General features: G+C 41.3%; 2 protein-coding genes across 3 annotated transcripts in view; one reads left to right on the forward strand and one right to left on the reverse strand.

Moving 5' to 3' along the window:
* abl2 (c-abl oncogene 2, non-receptor tyrosine kinase) overlaps positions 1-2,235 on the forward strand; it is a 173,435-nt gene extending 171,200 nt beyond the window's left edge. The window contains exon 14 of one of the 2 annotated variants that reach the window (XM_069938133.1): positions 308-2,235. Coding sequence is in view for 1 of the 2 variants with exons in the window: in XM_069938135.1 (XP_069794236.1) it covers positions 308-334 (27 nt within the window). In the remaining variant the exon portion in view is untranslated. The remainder of the gene's footprint in view (positions 1-307) is intronic. The other variant, XM_069938135.1, reaches the window with a different exon arrangement.
* On the reverse strand, positions 516-18,867 carry tor3a (torsin family 3, member A). The gene is made up of 6 exons (XM_069938144.1): positions 18,648-18,867; positions 12,251-12,373; positions 10,757-11,022; positions 10,137-10,312; positions 1,902-2,026; positions 516-958 (listed from the first exon to the last, which is right to left on the reverse strand). Exons 1-6 carry the CDS (start codon positions 18,814-18,816, stop codon positions 711-713), a joined length of 1,107 nt encoding a protein of 368 aa, XP_069794245.1. The 5' UTR covers positions 18,817-18,867; the 3' UTR covers positions 516-710.
* Positions 18,868-18,936: the final 69 nt, after the last annotated feature.

Below are 18,936 nucleotides of genomic sequence, written 5' to 3' on the forward strand. Positions count from 1 at the left end.
GTTATGTTATGTTATGTTACTCTTTCAGTAATTCTCAGTTGATTTACAACCAAATCCCTTAACTGGAGTTTTCAGAGCAGAAAGAGGTAGTTGTCTGGCTTCTGCTCATCAGATGATACCCTAACCTGATGCCAAGGAGAGCAATTCATTCCAAATGGAAGGACCCTAACTCTGCCTACTATGGTCAATGTTTTTCTCAAACCATGCCCTGTTTGAATATATAAAAAAATTAGAAGTGCTATATTTGATTAAATATTTTTGTATGAGTTAACTTCTAACATTTTCTCTTATTTATTTTCCCTTCCAGATACCATTAAGTTTCTCTTTTGGGTGAGGACCAGGCTGCTTATGTTCGATGAGCACTGATCCAAGGCTTTCCAATTTTTGTTCTTTTCTTTTAAATTAGGGTAGGGGGTTTTAAAATAAAGTGATTTTTTTTTCTTTGAGTATGCAGAGATGGAGATAAGTACTTATTATGTATTGATTGTTGTAATCTTTTCAATCATGTATCCTCATTCTCTCCATGCATTGTTTATTAAATGTTTTATATTAAAACCATCGAAAAAAGTTACAGTCAGTGGCACAAACTCAGAAGTCAGGAAACCAGAAGGAAATTTTGCCCTGCGAGTTTTAACAGCTACTGTGAAGGGTGGTTGCTTCTAGAGGGAGTGTTGTGGTCTCCAACATGTTATTACCAGCTGTTTCTTGCTTCAGGGCAGAAAGAAGTTGACCCTCTGTGAGACTGATTTACAGCCCTGGGCTGAGAACAGGTTTTCCTCCTTTGGAACATACAACATTCCCTTTGCCACTTCATCCAGGATGTCCACACTGTACTTGATTCCTCGGGAATGAAGAGCATCCCGTACACATAACTTAACGTGCTTGTACTCCAGAGGTAAGAAAGGTATAAAGAAGTCAATGAGATTCTCAGCTACAAGTACACTATGTGCAAAGCCACCTGGAAACAGAGAAAAGAATTACAAGTCATTGGCATCTTTTAATATCTGATGTAACATTCAAGACTATAATTCTCATGCTGGCCTGATATCAGGCAGGTGCTTAAAAATCAATGGTTTTGTTGGCATACATTACCTGAAACATAATTAGATGGTGGCCTTGTTAATGATGTGTAACCCTCCTCCCCCATCTACCTCTGATCTCTGGCCCCTCCCAACACCCCCTTTATTGCTAGACATAAAGGGTCCAGACCCAAAACCTTAACTGTCCATTTTTTCCCTTTAGATGCTGCCAAAGCTGCAGAGTCCCTCCAACTTTTTGTTCCCACTGATGAGCATTTACTGTTTATAATCATCATCAACATTGGAGGGATTAAATAAACCTCCTTGGTTGGCTACAACTATTACCCTTTCACCCCTCCACCAGGTTCTCAAATGGAAAAAGTTTCATTTTCCTGCTGAAGTTTCTATCACTGTGCCTTCAATTGTTCTATGTGTTTCCTAATGTGGGTGATATATTAGGTCACATCGTTGCCACACTGATGCAATATAAAGCATTGTAGTCACCGTACTCGAGTAAGGATGAGAGAAGATTTGCCTAGATGTGGGGGAGAAGTAATGATTCAGGTCTAACAAGAGGTGAGGAACTAAATTCAAATGTACAAAAATTAAGAGGAACAAAGGATAGGGAGAACTTTTTCCACCTGCCAGAACTGTCTCCAATCAGAAGGGCATGGCTTAAAGTGGGAGATTTGGAGATAACTCAAATTTTTAGAAGGTGGTTGAAATCTGGAATGTACTGTGAGTGATAGTGGAAGCAGATACTCTCACAGTATTTTAGTGGTAATGAGATCAGTTGAGTGGTTGAAATACTGTGCCACAGACTTACAGATCAATTTCTTGAAAATCCAATTATTATAGACAGGTATGTGTTGGCCAATTTACCTTTTGATGTTGTAACTTCTTTTTGGATCAGATGTTCCAAATCTTCCATGGTAATCTCCTCTCTGTCTCGTCCTGCTCTCCAGTTATCCAGAACTACCCTGTTTATGGAAGTTCCTCCAACATTACTAGAAAATGGATGTATTTTGAAGGGAATTAGTATCGTTAACACTGATAAAAATCTTGAGTTAAGATTTCATTTTTGGGTACATTAATTTAGTAACAAGTTATTAACCCAGCTTGATTGTGGAATTGAATCCAAGAGTTAATAGAAGTTGCTTAGTTCCTTATTTTATTGATTTACATCTGGCTTGTTGATAAATAGATAAAGGCAAAAAGTTCAAATAAAATTTGTGAGATTTACCTGTCTTCACATCAGTTATTACTTTTAATTTCATTTTCAACTTGATTTGATGTATTTATTGTAGATTTTTAATGAAGTACCCATTTAGCTATAGCAAGAATCATGGGTCCTCTACCGGCATCAACTATGGCTCCTAGAACGCTTCCACCAGCGTTGTCTCCGCTCTATCCTCAACGTTCATTGGAGCGACTTCATCTCCAACATTGAAGTACTCGAGGCCGACAGCATCGAATCCACGCTGTTGAAGATCCAACTGCGCTGGGTGGGTCATGTCTCCAGAATGGAGGACCATCGCCTTCCCAAGATCGTGTTCTATGGCGAGCTCGCCACTGGCCATCGTGTCAGAGGTGCACCAAAGAAGAGGTACAAGGACTGCCTAAAGAAATCTCTTGGTGCCTGCCACATTGACCACTGCCAGTGGGCTGATCTCGCCTCAATCCGTGCATCTTGGCACCTCACAGTTCGGCGGGCAGCAACCTCCTTTGAAGAAGACCGCAGAGCCCACCTCACTGACAAAAGACAAAGGAGGAAAAACCCAACACCCAACCAACAAATTTTCCCCTGCAACCGTGTCTGCCTGTCCCACATCGGACCTGTCAGCCACAAACGAGCCTGCAGCTGACGTGGACATTTACCCCCTCCATAAATCTTCGTCCGCGAAGCCAAACCAAAGAAAGAAGAAGACCCATTTAGCTATAGCAAGTGTTTTGGTATATTGTTCATCACTATTTGGTTTTGCATTTGTAGCCAATGCCTGATAACTTTTAATAAAACAGTTTAATAAATTCTCAACCAAATTTTATTTTACAGCCAACTCTCTACTTGTCCTCAAATGACAATCTTGAGTATATTAGTTGTGCACGCACAATCCTTGAAGAAATTTCTTCAACGGTTCTTACCCAGGAATCCAGTTTTACCATGACACCAGTGTCCAAAGACCATGATTTGTGAGAATGTATATATATAAAATTTTTTAAAAACCAGAAAATTTCATATACTCTAATTCAGTCTGTGCACTTGACTGAGGAATAAGTTTGAGCAAACATACCAGGAGCAAAGCATCAGTTCACACCTGTGGTTAAATAGAAAAAACATTTCCATTTATGTCAAACCATTATTGATTTGAACAGTACAGATTCACATTTAAAAGACAATAACCTATTTCAGTTTATGAATTGGAAAGGTTACTCTATATTCTAATTCCATATTTTAAAAAATTAGCAGTGCTGCCGGAGTGGACCCATTGAGAGTGGAGACAGAGCACTCCCCTGCGGGATCTAACCTCTGTCCGACTGCTTTCAGCTCAGTGCAGACTTTAAATGGCCTGTTAAAGGAGCTGATGGTGGTTTCTTAAAATCCTGTGACGAGAGGTTGAGCCCAAGATAATGGTATAGCAGCCTTGGGGAAGCAGAGGAGATGGCCCACAGTGATGGACCAGCAAGATGCTTGGAGGCAGCAGGCTGGTGGAGAGTTGAGGCGAGGAACCCACACAGGCTTTGGGCTGCTGGAAACTGGCTGAAAGAGTACTATGGCACTCTCTCTCATTCCCAGTTCTGATACAAAGGTTTCCTGATCACGTCAAAGGTTTGGATCTGGAGTTCAGTTTGCCAATGCTGGTGACTCTGGTGGTGGGGGGGGGGGGGGGGGGTGGTGGGGGGAAGAGTTTCTCTTTCTCTGAATGCAAGGGGTGCCAGGCAATTTCTGCCTTTCAGAATTCTAAAGAACATTCTGTGTAATATTACTTTTTAATTCTATTACATAACAATAAAAGAATTTTGAATCTTGAATACTTGACCAACAGCCAGGTAGAAGTTAACCTAGATCTTCTGTTCCAAAATAAAACTTTTCATCCGGGAAAACCGGATCACCTTGCAAACTGCCCTCTAAGCATTAAATGCTTCAGGTAACAAGTACAGAATGCAGTAATAATGAATAACAGACATTGATAAAACTAGCCCTCAATCACTGGGAAATCCAAGACTTGATAATATAGTCAGCAGCTGGATTCTCATGGCTGAAAACATATCTTGAAATTCTACTTCAGTCACTCAAACACATCCATGTACTAACTGTGGTGAATATCTGCCAAGTTGCCTGTTGCCCCTCTGGTGACCCTTACTGTACTAACATTGGCTGTGCATTATCTCTACTGTTAAGGACATTCCCCTTGGGTATAACTGTGTATGCACCTATTGTCTTTCATTAGTGTGCCATGATTATTGTTTGACCACATCGTCTTTCTCTACCTCATCAACTGGCACTTCAATTTTATTAGCAGAAATGGATGCAGCTCTCAAGCCAGAGCGGCTGATAATCGACCATTCTGCCTCGAGGGCCAGAGAAATTTTCAACCACTGGATTGCTTGTTTTGATTACTACATGGCTCGAAACAACGTGGTCGATGAGGCGAGACAGTGGGGCCACTTGAACTCTCTGCTGGGCGAGGACCCTTTCACCGTAACACAAGGAGCTACCACTCTGGCTATAGCCCGGGAACATCTCACTGCTTACTATGCAGGGCCACGGAATGTGGTGTTTGCTCGACACCAGTTGCTGACTAGACGCCAGAAACCCGGGGAAAGTGATGCTGCCTATGCACTGGTCCTCGACTCACTGGCAAACGAATGTGATGTCAGGGCAGTCAATGTGCAACAACACCGCAATGCCTTGAAGCTGGATGCTTTTGTCTACGGGATTGACTCCAGTTACATCCGACAGAGGCTGCTGAAGAAGGAGCCCTAAACCTACGACCGGGCAGTCACTCTAGCCAAAACACTGAGAAGTGCCATGCAGTCCAGTGAAATGCTAGAAACCAAAAAGGAAACATTCAGGAGTGCTGGAACCCCGAAGGAAAGAAATGGGCGAACTCCTGAAAAATGCTACTTCTGTGATAATAACTGGCTCCCCAGACAGAAGTGCCCGGCTCGATTTGCTACCTGCAGCTATTGTGGGAAACTCAGCCACTTCGCTAAAGTGTGCAAGGCGAAAAGTACTCCCACTGATAAGAAGAGAAGCACCAAGAAAATGCGTCCTGGAGCTGCAGGAATGGAAGACAACTGTGAAAAGGGGGAATCTTCAGACGAGCAGGCTGAATAGACTTCAAGTGACGGCAAGGTGAGATCCCCTGAGATAGCTCAATTGACTCCAAAGCTTGGGGGAGGTGAATGGTGAGACTCTTGATTGTCTAATAGACTCGGGGAGTACTGACAGCTACATCCACGAGAAAGTTGCCAGAGCCTTAAATTTGCGGAGATATCCAGCGAGCCGAAAGATATCGATGGCTTGTAGTGAACTTACAAAAACTGTACGGGACAAGTGTAAAGTTACTTTAAATTTCCAGGGACATTGCCTTGCTGATGTGTGGCTCTTTATTATGCTGGAGCTCTGCGCCCCTGTGTTAATGGGGTTAGATATTCAATCTCAGATGAACAGTGTAGTGTTAAATTTCGGTGGGTCACTACCCACACTTACCATCCCCCGTACTAGTTACTGCGATCTGTCCGCATTAAAGATCAAAGCTCCTTCCCTTTTCAGTGATTTATCCTGAGTGTCAGCCAATTGCCACTAAGAGCCGTTCTTACAGCAAAGAGGATCGTGAGTTTATCAAAGCGGAGACCGCTTAAAGAGGGAGTAATTGTCCATGGTGGGCCCAAGTGGTAGTCATGAAAAATCACACTAAGAGACAACTGGCTATTGACTACAGCCAGACAATCAATTGTTACACTAACCTGGATGCCTACCCCTGCCACACATCAATGAAATGATTAATCAGATAGCGCAATTCAAAGCAGCTTATCACCAAATCCCCATTAAGAAAAGGGAACGGCCCTATACGGCTTTTGATGGTGTCACTGATGGTGTGTCCATGTTTCAGAGGAAAATGGATAAGCTTGTTAAGACATACGAGTTACAGGGTACATTTCCCTATCTGGATAATGTCACTATCTGTGGGAAAACACAGCACTGAGCACGAAAACAACTTAAAGAAATTTTTAGCAACAGCTAAAGAACCAACCTTACATTTAACAAGGGCAAATGTGTGTTCAACACAACAGAGATACCCATTCTGGGCTACATTGTCTGCAAGAGCAAAATCCGCCCTGAACCAGAAAGAATGGCCCCCCCCTTAAGAAGTTACCACCCCCCAGACTCAGCAATAGCCCTTAAAAAGTGTATGGGATTCTTTTCCTACTACTGCAAATCTGTTCGGGACTATGCCACGAAGGCACGCCCTCTGTTTAACACTAAATCTTTTCCTCTCTCTCCAATGGCCTTGAAGGCTTTCGAGAGAATTAAAGCTAATATTGCCAAAGCTGCACTCTCGTCCATTGATGAGGATGTCCCATTCCAAATGGAAACTGATGCCTCAGATTGTGCCTTGGCAGAAACCCTTAATGAAAAGGGCAAACCTGTGGCATTCTTCTCCCTCATGTTACGCGGACCTGAACTTAAACATCATGCCGTTGAAAAAGAAGCCCAGGCTATCATTGAAGCTGTTCACTACTGGAGACGCTTTCCAGCCGGCAGAAAATTTACTCTTGTCACTGATCAGAAATCTATATCCTACATGTTCAGTACAAAACACAAAAGTAAAATCAAGAACGATAAGATGGCACGCTGGCGAATAGAACTCTCAACTTATAATTATGAGATCCAGTACAGACCAGGAAGGTTAAATGATCCCTCTGACGCATTGTCACGATCTGCTGCCGGTGCTCAGCTGGAGGGGCTAAAAGAGATCCATAGCAGACTGTGCCACCCAGGAGTCACAAAGTTCTTCCACTACATAAGGGCTAACAACTTTCCTACTCTCTGGAAGAAGTCAGGAAACTGACTAAAAGCTGTCCCGTTTGCGCAGAATGCAAACTGCAATACTTCAAAGCTCCAGAGGCCACTCTTATCAAGGCAACCCGACCTTTCGAGAGGATTAGCTTCCAACAACAAAAATGTACATTTCCTTACTGTAATTGTCAAATATTCCAGGTTTCCCTTTGTGATACCCTGCCCTGACGTCTCGTCGGCGTCTGTCATTAAGTCACTTGACAAAATATTCAGCATTTTTGGTTTTCCCAATTACATTCATACTGAAAGGGGCTCAGCATTCATGAGTGCTGAACTGCGGCGAGCCTGGCTACGGAAGGAGATTGCCACCAGCCGTACCATGAGCTACAACCCGCAGGGCAATGGGCAGATCAAAAGGGCTAATGCTACAGTCTGGAAGACTGTTAATCTTGCTTTAAAAACACATGGTTACCCTGTTACCCGGTGGCAGGAGGTGCTGCCTGATGCGCTACATTCTATTTGGTCATTATTGTGTACTGCAACAAATTAAACACCTCATGAATGCATGTTTGCCTTTCCTAGGAAATCAAGAACTATGATGGACTGGCCAGCCTGTTTATCTGAGCCTGGAACTGTGTTGCTGAAGTGCCACGCTCGGGTGCGTAAAACAGACCCCCTAGTCCAACCAGTTCAGCTACTGCATACTAAACCCAACTACGCTCATGTTAAATTCCCAGACGGGAGTACTGACACTGTACCCGAAGAGATCTGGCCTTGCCTGGTTCGCACTCCTCACACTCCTACTCAGAGTGAGCCTGAGAGATTGGGCTCACCCCTCCAGCCTATGACCCCTAGTAAGCTTTCAGATGGCCATGCTGAGGCTCCACTGCCTCACACTGGCGATTCTGGAGCGGGTCCAGAAGTCAGTCCTTCCCACACGACAGACCCAGGACCTGTACCAGTTCCCAAGGTTGCAAAGGAGCCACCTGTTTTGAGAAGAAGCACCAGAATTCGTAAACAACCTGATAGGCTGACATATTCATAAAACATCTCATTATATTTCGATTGCTTGCTAGATACTGGCATATTTTGGCTGTTAGAGTATTCTCAATGCCAAACATGGTATCCATGTATTGCTTGCTTCAGTCTTTCCTAGCAGCTGTCCTTTTGATTTTAACCTTTCTTCTGCCAGGGGGAGACTGTGGTGAATGTCTGTCAAGCTGCCTGCCTCCCCTCTGGCGAGCCTTGCTGTACTAACATTGGCTGTGCATTATCTCTACTGTTAAGGACACTCCCCTTGAGTATAACTGTGTATGCACCTATTGTCTTTCATTATTGTACCACGAGTTTCTGCTGATAAAAGCCATGATTATTGTTTGACCACATCGTCTTTCTTTACTTCATCAACTCGCACTTCACTGACCCAAAGGTTTTCTATTAATGGCATTCAGTACTCCACTGCCACTCAGCTCCGTCATAATCACTACCTTTTGAGTTCAATAAACAAAAGTGCTAGAGAAATTCAGCAAGCATTCCTTATGTAGCAAAGATATGTAACCAATATTTCAGGCCTGAGCCCAACATCATGAGCAAAAAGCAGTCAGACACCTGAATAAATTGGTTGAGGGAGGAGCGCAGACCTTCTGATATGCCTAATCAATTTTTATTTGGCTTTAACTTGACCAAGGCTTTCCTTTTTGAGCTGTAGCTTCTGTCTCAAGAGCTATTACCTTTTCAATTGTGCTGAACTGCAGTGCTCCACTGATTCTTTACAATACACCCCCCCCAAAAAAAATATAATTGATTCACAGTAATAATTTGTGTCATAATTTCCTTCCTTAATTTTTCCCAAATATTTTCTAACCTCAAGCTCTCTTTATATAAACTTACTCATTCTTATGTTAGCTGTTTGCACCCCATTCCTTATTCTCATCTCTTGCATTTGCTTACTAATTGTATATTGTTGGTCCTCGTTTTTAAAGATCATTTCATTGCTCTACAATCTTAATTGTACTTTGTTCATTCCTCTGAGTTTTTCTTTGGTTATAACTGGTCATTCATACCATGTCCCTTACTTACTCTGCTAATCTTGTTAGCAGGTTCAAAATCCTTCTTGGGATTTATCCCTTTGGCTGTCTGTGTCTCTCTCTCTCTCTCTCTCTCTCTATCACACTCTCACACGAGTTGGCCTTGGGCAGCAGTAATGATCTTTAGGCAGATTCCTTACTCTACTATTTCCTCCATTAGAAAATGAACTTATCTCAGGTTATCTATTGCAATCCGTTGCAATAACATTGATTGAACAGTTCCACATCTACAAATTTTTAAATAGGATTGTGACTTTGAAACTTCACTATTTGATCTTTGTGCAATATTTACCAATATTGAGTTTGATTTGAGTTGGCCACTTCCAGCTGTCTGGGTTGAGGGTTATTCAGAGATCGTGATTTGTACACATTTGGGTTGATTGATTTAGTTTACTGTAAAAAGTACTAAATGAGGAATTGGATGGAGTCACTATACAATAATGCAACTAAAAGCACACAGCAAATCCAAAAGACCATGGGATTTCATCATTCAGTTAGTGCAGACTGGTAAACATGCAGTAGACACAGTCGAAATCCAAGAGCTCCCCGGTATTATTTTGAAAACCGCTCAATGACATCGGAGCAACGACAACATGAACCTTGACTGCAGCAGTGGAGACACAAGTCAGGACCACACACTACATAACATATTCTGGAAAAACTTCTCCTTTCAAGCCACATATGGAATAAAACTAATCTTTAGCAGAAGTAAGGTTATTTTTGGAGCAATGCTTTGCTCACGTAAGCAGATCCCTCACACTACCAAATACGGGTGAAGAAAGCAGCTCAATGTGTCATAAATAGATATGGAATCAGAAAAGATCTCCCTCAGACCCATTGATATTGCAGCAGAGAAGCTGCGGTTTTGACAGTGACAACTTCTGATGCTATAATTGAACTTGCATTAATCTTCAAATTGTTTGAAAGATTTTTGCTTCATAACTTTGACAAATTGTCTTTTTTTAAAAAAAGTGCAGTCATAAAGCACATTTTAGGTCAGCTTACCTTAAGAAAATAAATATAGACTCTCGGAAGTCCACTCCATTCACATGGTCGTGGTAGTCAATATAAGGCATGATGGCATCAATGAGGCCTTGATGCAGCTTTTCTGCCTCATCAAAAATAAACAATGATTGGCGGCATTGTTGGACAGCAGTCAGAATTAATCGCTGGAGCTGAGACTAAAAGATAAATGACCATGAGGATTCCAACATTTTATGAATTGGTTTCCTTATTTCTTTGCATGCTGTGTACTTTCCATTCATGAAGAGAGGAATAGTTTGAGACTCATTCCAGACCACTGATTGGAACATGAGAATGCTTTCATCCCAATCTAATTTCTGCCCTTTCTACAACCCTGAAAAGAACCAAGAGCTCAGATGTTAGGTTTTTGGCAGAGGGTGTCTTGTACTCAAAACACCCAATGATACCAGGGAACACAACTGAAGAGGTGTCCGATACCGGTTAATATTCCCTAGTGGTCATCCTGCATTATTGTAATTGAGGCAACGATAGTACTAACCAATACTGAAATGTCAGGGATTGTAACACCTAGATGCTAGATTGAGCACAGAATGTGCACGGGTGAGCTGGGTACTCATTCAATTCCCCCCAGCACAGCTTACCTTGTAAACATCAACCAGGCGGGCATGTGGAAAGTGGAAGGGAGCGATGTAAAAATGCACACAGTCGCTTCTTAGTCCATCTTGGTACAGGTTGTCTGCTATAATTTTTGCCACAAAGTTCTTGCCAGTACCAGAGCAGCCATGGAAAGAAAGTGCCAATGCTTTCTCTGGGCTTTTGTTTGCTAGGAAACCTTTCACTGCTTTCATCACGACTTCCTTAGCCAGATGTTGTCCATGTAATTTTATGCTCAGATCATGGCTAAGACCTAGTTAGAAAACAAAAGACCAAATCATACAGCACCTTTTAATTTCTACTTCAGAGGTGAATCCATACCCAAGGTATGTCAAAGTAAATGTGAGAGTAGGAAAAAACCCATCTGGTGGCAGTGAAATGACGAGTTACCACATAGGGCTACAGTAAAAGGCAAAATGTTATTAACAAGGTTTGGGAATATCCCGAAATCCAATTTTTCCATTATTTCATGTACTTGTACATCAATGGAGCCAGTGTTTATTTGCAGGCCCAGCTCTCAAACTGTTCAAAAGACACCAGATACTGGAGTTAAAAAAAATGGATTCATAACCACCTGGCTGTTGGCTTTGCTCTTTATCCTATGGCACATTGATAGGGAGAAAGTATGACCCATAGTTATTTTAACTGAATCTTAAAAGAAACAAGGAATGGTTTCTTAAACCTTGTGTGTGCTAAAATGTAAATGAAATTTCAGTGGTGATTAATACAATTCTTTGTTGGAAACAAAGGAATGTGCCAGCACTGGACCTCCTCAGTCAAACCCCATCATCAGGCACCTTATAAATAACAGCTCTGATCAATGGATCTGTAAGTCCATTGATATGAGGTGTTGCTTTGGTCGATTCTGAACATCTTGGAAGTATCACAGCTAAGTCGTAGCAGTGTACATTTCCAGGTCAACCCAATTTATTGTCTGCAAGACAACTCAGGCTCAGTGTGGGTAATCCCATGTTCTCAAAAGTAAGGCCATTACACAGATTCCGATATGAATAAAACAGAATCAGAGCCAATGCAATTTAAAGTAACTGAGATATTTACTGAGGGAAGTAGGAATCTCAGGGCAGGCCCTCAGAAAGGCAATTAAATCCCTCCAATTCAGCTGAAACTAGCAGTAATTGGCTCTGGCCAAAAAGGAGGGATCATATCTGGGCTCCAAATGGCCACTAGGAGAAATGGATATGGGATGCACACTCAGGTCTGATTCGCCTGCCTTGGCAGAGGGTGTCTTGTATTTAAAAGGCCAAAACACCCAAATATACCAGGGAACACACTGAAGATGTGTCCAATACCAGTTAATATTCCCTAGTGGTCATCCTGCATTATTGTAATTGAGACAACCGACAGAACGAACCAATACTGAAATGTCAGGGATTGTAACCTAGTCTCTATACCAACCTGCTCAGGTTTACTGCAGTTTCCTCCATAGTGATAAATCTATAAATTAATCTTTATTTGCAAACCTGTGATGTTGTTGATTAGCCGACAATCTCCTTGCTTGCAACATTCATGCACGCTGCAGTACCAACTCATTATCTCCTGATAACTATCCTGGATTAAGAAGGACCAGGCCTCCAAGGTGTTAGCTAAAATAAAGCAGAAAATGTTTTATACCAGACTAACACAGTAATTTTGAATTAAATCTGGATATCTCCCAAGCCTATTTAATAAAGCTATTACAAAGATTAATAGACTTTTTTGCCACAATGCAGCATTATTTAACACTGCATAGAGGAACCAGTTTACACATACTGTTGAAGCACATCTATCCCTAGTAAGACGAAGGATGACTTTCAACAGACAGAAATCCTCACTAATAGGTTGATGCTTCAGTTGATCCCAGACAAGAGTTCAATATGGAAAGAAGACCCTTACCTGGAGAAGTGCTGATTGCTGTCGCAGCTGATACTTCTCCAGCTTCAGTCACTAAACAGAAAGCTATGACTCATCCTCTTTTTTTCACAAAGTTGTAGAAATCCATGGGATTTTCCTGGACTCTGGTCGCTAGGGCCTTCTAGCTCATCTGTCCTGGTAATCGTAGAATTCTGCAACGCTCTATTATTTCCTATTGTTTTAAACCACTTGTAAGCTTTTCTTATCTTCTTAACTAAATCTATATCACTTGTACACTATGGTTCTTTCACCTTGCCCTTCTTTTCCTGCCTCAATGGAATATACTTGTGCAGAGGACCATGCTAATGTTTCCTGAACAAATGCATTTTTCTGCCATACTACTCGCTTTCAACCCCCTCCCGCCCCGAGTACATCTACTCCAAATAACAATTTTCAGATCAGATATGATTTATTGGCATAATAAAACGGAAATGTAATATTACACAAAAATCACTTTTAGTCTGCCACACCATGGTAAAGGAGAGTGGTGATCACTTTCTCTCAAATATTTGCCCACTAAGAGATCAGGCAACTTACCTGGTTCATTTCCCAATACCAGGTCAAGTACAACTGCTCCTCTCATTGGCCTGTCTACGTGCAGTAAAACCCTTGGTATCCGGCACCTATGAGTAACTGCTACGCCAACTGTGCTGCCCCCAGATTGCGTGATCGGTGAAGTGACTGCTAGGGTGTGCCAATTTTAAACATTTGTATTTTTTAACCTATATATTTTCCACAATTTTTTTTGCCGATTGCTTGAATTCCAGAAAATGGGATTTCACTGTATTGTGTAAGAAAACCTTCCTGAACTCACCTAACAAATTCCACTCCATCCAGACCCTTCACTCTAAGAAGGGTGCCAATCAATATTTGGAAAGTTAAACTCACCCATCACTACAACCTTATTTTTTCACCTTTCCAGTGTCTGCTTTCTGACCTGCTCCTCAATGTCTATGTTACTATTAGAGCAGTGGTTCCCAATCTTTTTTATGCCCCGAACCCCTAAAATTTTTTAATATGTTTTCTCGCACCCCTTAAAGTAATAATTTATTTAAGAATAAAGGTGAAGGTGACCAAAACAAATTTGTATAATCAATTTTTAATAATATATAAACAAAAATGAAACATATGGAAAAGAAAAAATATTAGAAATTAAAAGTTGCATAAACCCTACAAAAAAATTAAATTTTCATCCAAGCATGAAATTTCTTTTAAAAAAAGTTAAAGAACTAATATTCAAATGTTCATAAGCCAATTTAAATTTAATGACTCTTTTGTTTCTGTTTATTGCTTAAGAGTTTTTCAAAACATGGCACTTTGTTGCTGGTAGCAATCCGCACATCTGCCTGTGCACGCAAGTGATTTCTAGATTTTGTCTTGATTGACAAAAGGACACTAAATCCAGACTCGCATAAAAGTATGTCGACACGAATGGGATGAGCACAGTTAGTGCTTTTTCACAAAGTCTTGGAAACATGCCCATTGCCAAACACCAATATTGTTCCAAAGTTTTGCTTTCAAACTGCATTTCAAGAACACGATTTGTGCACAGTTTAATAAGGTCTTCCTTCAGCTCTTCATCATCTGACATATTATCTAAATTGAAGGAGTATGGATTTATAAAAAAAACTGGAATGCTATCTCACACCCCCTGGAATGCTATCTTGCACCCCCTGGTTGGGAAACCCTGTATTAGAGGGTCTACAGCAGGGGTGTCAAACTCAAATTCACTGAGGGCCAAAATTAAAAACTTGGACTAAGTCGAGGGCCGAACTAAATATTTATTGAAAATTTTCAACAACATCTGCATGTTTTCTCTCAACATATGTAATGTTAAACTTTTTCTTATTAAAATAAATGTTTAATAATAGTTTTGGTTAAACTCTTTCCATAAGAAGCATTAACAAATAAGAAATAAAATATTCAATAAATAATATTTCTCTCTAGCCTTTAAGCCAAGGATCGCACGTTGCCGAGAAGCATGCCAGGGAGCGGAGATCTGCAGGGAGCCCTCCCCAGCCCAGCCAGCAAACCCGAGCGGCATCCCCCCCTGCCCCCTCTCCCTCCTCCGCCCCTGCCTCCGCCTGCCGCAACTGCCGCCAACAACCCAAGGAGTCCCCGCTGGTCTCGCCATCTCACCGGGAATACCGTGAGAGCGGTGGAACTCGTCCACGACCTCCACCCCAGCGGAAAGTCCGATGCCCAGCAGCACCCACCCACAGATGAAGCTCAAGGAGACGCGGAGGTGACCCACCACGTCCAGCCACATGGAGCTAGGCGGCGGGTCCGCTGGAGCTAGGCGGCGGGTCCGCTGGAGCTAGGCGGCGGGTCCGCTGGAGCTAGGCGGCGGGTCCGCTGGAGCTAGGCGGCGGGTCCGCTGGAGCTAGGCGGCGGGTCCGCTGGAGCTAGGCGGCGGGTCCGCTGGAGCTAGGCGGCGGGTCCGCTGGAGCTAGGCGGCGGGTCCGCTGGAGCTAGGCGGCGGGTCCGCTGGAGCTAGGCGGCGGGTCCGCTGGAGCTAGGCGGCGGGTCCGCTGGAGCTAGGCGGCGGGTCCGCTGGAGCTAGGCGGCGGGTCCGCTGGAGCTAGGCGGCGGGTCCGTTGCATCGGCGCCACTGTGAATATCTAATGAACTTTCCCGTTAACTATATCGGTGACTGCTGTGCCTGCTGTGGAAGTGCTAAAAACTACCATGGTAGTGCTTGCTGCTGTGCATGTGCTATACCTGCGCGGCGGCCAGCGGGCCAACTCTAATATATATTTAATATGATCTTGCGGGCCAAATATAATTATATCGCGGGCCAAATTTGGCATGTGTGGTCTACAGTGTTCAGCCAGTTGGGTTATTGACCCCTTCTGTAACAGACTTCCACCCACACTGACTCTGTAGATAATACCTTCACTACTTCCCCCTTTTCTGCAGCTATGATAGTATCCCTGATCAACAATGCCACTCCCCACCTCTTTGAACTCCTTCCCAGTCTTTTTTGAAAGCCTGGCATGTTCAGCAACCATTCCTGCTCGTGAGCCAGTCAAGTCTCTGTCCTGGCCCCAATGTCATAGTTCCAAGTATTGGCCAACACAGTTCATCTTCTCTATTCCTAATACTCCTTGATTAAAACATGCATATTCCAACCTCAACTGAGACTTGTGCATATCTGAAAATAATTCGTGGGTTAGAGAATAACGTAATTCAGGGGTGGCCAAACTAAGGTCCTCAGGCCATCTGCAGCCCGTTGCCCATTTTTAAGTGGCCTTGGGTGAATTTAAAAAGTAAAATGACCTATTAGAACATACTGTAGTCTCCAACAATAAATTGCACAGCATGTACACTACACTTCTTAGTTTCAACACTAGATGTCGCTGCCATTTTAAACAACATTTACCCCAGTTGATGAAACATAGCAGAACCAAAAAGAGCAAGGGAAAGCCAAAAATTTCAGACGCGGTGGGAAAATGAACACTTTTTCACATAAGTTAAGGGGAAGTGTGTTTGTTTGACTTTCAAGTAATTTGTTAACTTTAATAGCTTATCTACAGATTTACACATTCATCATAATCATTAAGGTGGACACTTAAGTCATGAAATGTATTCACTGAGAGTTGTGGAGGAATGTTGGAGACTGCCTTGTCCTTTTCTTTATCCTTTCTCCTGTTCTTATTTTGCACCCAGCTTTTTAAAATGAGAGTTTTAAAGAGCTTTATTGTATTCATTTAAATTAAAGAGCAGCAGGTAAAGAAATGCCGACTGTAATAAATGAGCACATCAATAAATTACTGTAATGTCAACAGTTAAATTGTTCAGTATTTATTTTCAATGGTACAGGGGTTTGTGGTCTAAAAACACTTTTTATTGCAGTGTGACTGGTTGAAAACTGCAAGGTTTAATATTGTTTGGCCCGTAGCTCCTTATATTTTTTTGTATGTGGCCCACACCCAAAAATGTTTGGCCACCTAGTTAGAATCCATATCCTATAACTGGAAATTTTAAACCACGTGAATTTTAGTTTTAGGTTTGTATTTGTGCAAGTCTTGAAACTGGCTGACAACAATGGGCAGAATATGTGTGGTTCACTCTGATGGCTTGTCAGCATTAGGGGTTAAGCTGCCAACTAATAGATACCACATGTACATTATCTGGGCTTGACAATCCCGAGGTTGCTTTGCAGAACAAGCAAACGTGTATTCAGTGGGCAATGACCTGTATTTAAATGGAGTACTTCATATTATGTAAAAATTGTAAACATCAATTGAACAAGATTTTAAACCTCATCTTCAGTCTGGAAGGAATGGATAATGAATCTCTGCACTAACTGTTATATACATCTTTATTTAACAATATATGCAACAAACATTTTACAAGATGTCAAAATTGTCTGAAACTTACATTACTAAGTAAAATATATGCTGATCTAGTAGCTTCATTATTAATGGAATCTATTATAGACCTTCTCTCAAAACATGTACAGTCTTAACTACCGTAATTAGATTTATAAGTGGACAAGTAAAATTATTAATAGTTATAAATCACCAGTTTTGTTTCATTTGATAAGAATGTGGGAGGAGGTTAGTAAAACTATAGGAATGTCAGGTGGATTATCCAGACATACTCCTTTGTTTCAGAATAAGAGTTTACCTTTTACGATAGATAATAACCTCCTTAAAATTTGGAACCAGAAAGGAATTAGAATGATAAATGACTGTTTTGAGGTGAGTCTTTTTTTAATGTTTAATAGGTTAAAGGAAAAATATCAAATTCCTAATAATACCCTTTTTTTGTTATCAGCTTAAATCAATGCTGTATGATTGTTTAGGGAGACATCTGGATTGACCTAAAGAAACATTATTTGAAGTATTGATTCAAGACGGAGGAAAGAAAGGGTTTATTTCAGAAATGTATAAATTAATATAGCAAAAAATGCCTAAGATTGATTTGCTTAAATCGAGACTTAAATGGGAGAAGGATTTGGAAATTCAGTTTGACATGGATAGTTGGAGGTAGATTAACAGAGACACTAAGACAAAGTTAGTTAATGTTAGGTATAGGTTTAACTCCAGAATATTTGAAACAATATCAACTGAGTGCTTCAGATTTGTGTTTTCATTGTAATGGGCAAAATGGTACCTTTTTGCATTCAGTTTGGACTTGCAATAGGATTAAGGGTTTTTGGGTTAGATTAAGAAACTGTTTGCAGATATCCTGAAAATCCAATTTCCTTTAGATCCAAAACTCTTTTTAATTGGGAAAGTTAGTGAAATGGCTTTGATTTATAAATTAGATAAATTTCAAATGGCATTCTTGTGATTAGCTTTGGCAGTAGCAAGGAAATGTATAGCTGTTTCATGGAAAGATCAGATGGAGCTTAATTTACAGAGATGGCATTCAGAAATGAGGTTCTGTATACTAATGGAGAAGATAACTTATAATTTACAGGATAAATATTATGTATTTAAAAAGATTTGGAGCCCATATTTGGATTATTCTAATTTGAACATCTGAGATGGGTCATGAGTGCAGCTGGGATCTCCGCATTGTAGAGTCAATGAATGATTGAAGTTATTCTCCTTATCTCTTTCTCATTCTTAGGGGAGTAGGAGGGTAGGATTTGGTTTAGGGGAGGGGTAGATGGGGGGGGGGGGTGTGGGGTGATTAGATTTTTTTTTAGATTTCTTTGTAGTTCTTGCTAGATTTTGTTTCCATGTAACCATGACTTTTTTTTTGATAATTTGTAAATATTTTAATTTTGTAATTATGGTTATTACTTTATTTTCTAATAAATAAAATATTTTTTAAAAACTCTATTGGAGTTGGAACCCATCTTCCAATAATACCTGGCAATAGAAAAGCAGAATCAACAATTTCTTTTCCTAAATACACAATATTGGCAAATAAACGACCCGAATCTCACAAGAATCAATTTTGTAACTAATTTCCATTATTTTCCATGCACGTCTTAAATAGTTTACTCACCATTTTTCTTTGAGATGTCTCTCAACTCTTTGGTCTCACACTCAGATTTCCAGATTTGTCCAGGAATGAAGTGAAAAATCTCTGAAAAAGTTCCCAGGTGCTGCTGGATTATGTTTCCCTTCATCCCTTGAAAACACCAGCAGAACAATGGGAGCCACTGCAAATTCATTCCCAGTGTACCGGTAGCTGAAATGCAGAGGGTGGGGGGGGGGAGGGGGATTAGGGACAAGAAGGGAGTAACAAAATTGCCACTGTCTAAAATTTTCATTCCTGGTTAATAGTTTACCTC

Source organism: Narcine bancroftii, chromosome 5, assembly GCF_036971445.1.
Source record: "Narcine bancroftii isolate sNarBan1 chromosome 5, sNarBan1.hap1, whole genome shotgun sequence".
NCBI lineage: Eukaryota > Metazoa > Chordata > Chondrichthyes > Torpediniformes > Narcinidae > Narcine > Narcine bancroftii.

Excerpts from the sequence above, each read along its gene's own strand:
- tor3a (XM_069938144.1), bottom strand. The coding sequence starts at position 18,816 with ATGAATTTGCAGTGGCTCCCATTGTTCTGCTGGTGTTTTCAAGGGATG. Across the intron at positions 2,027-10,136 it reads TCTATATTTATTTTCTTAAG|TAATGTTGGAGGAACTTCCA; the intron begins GTAAGCTGACCT and ends TCCATTTTCTAG. Across the intron at positions 959-1,901 it reads AGAAGTTACAACATCAAAAG|GTGGCTTTGCACATAGTGTA; the intron begins GTAAATTGGCCA and ends CTCTGTTTCCAG.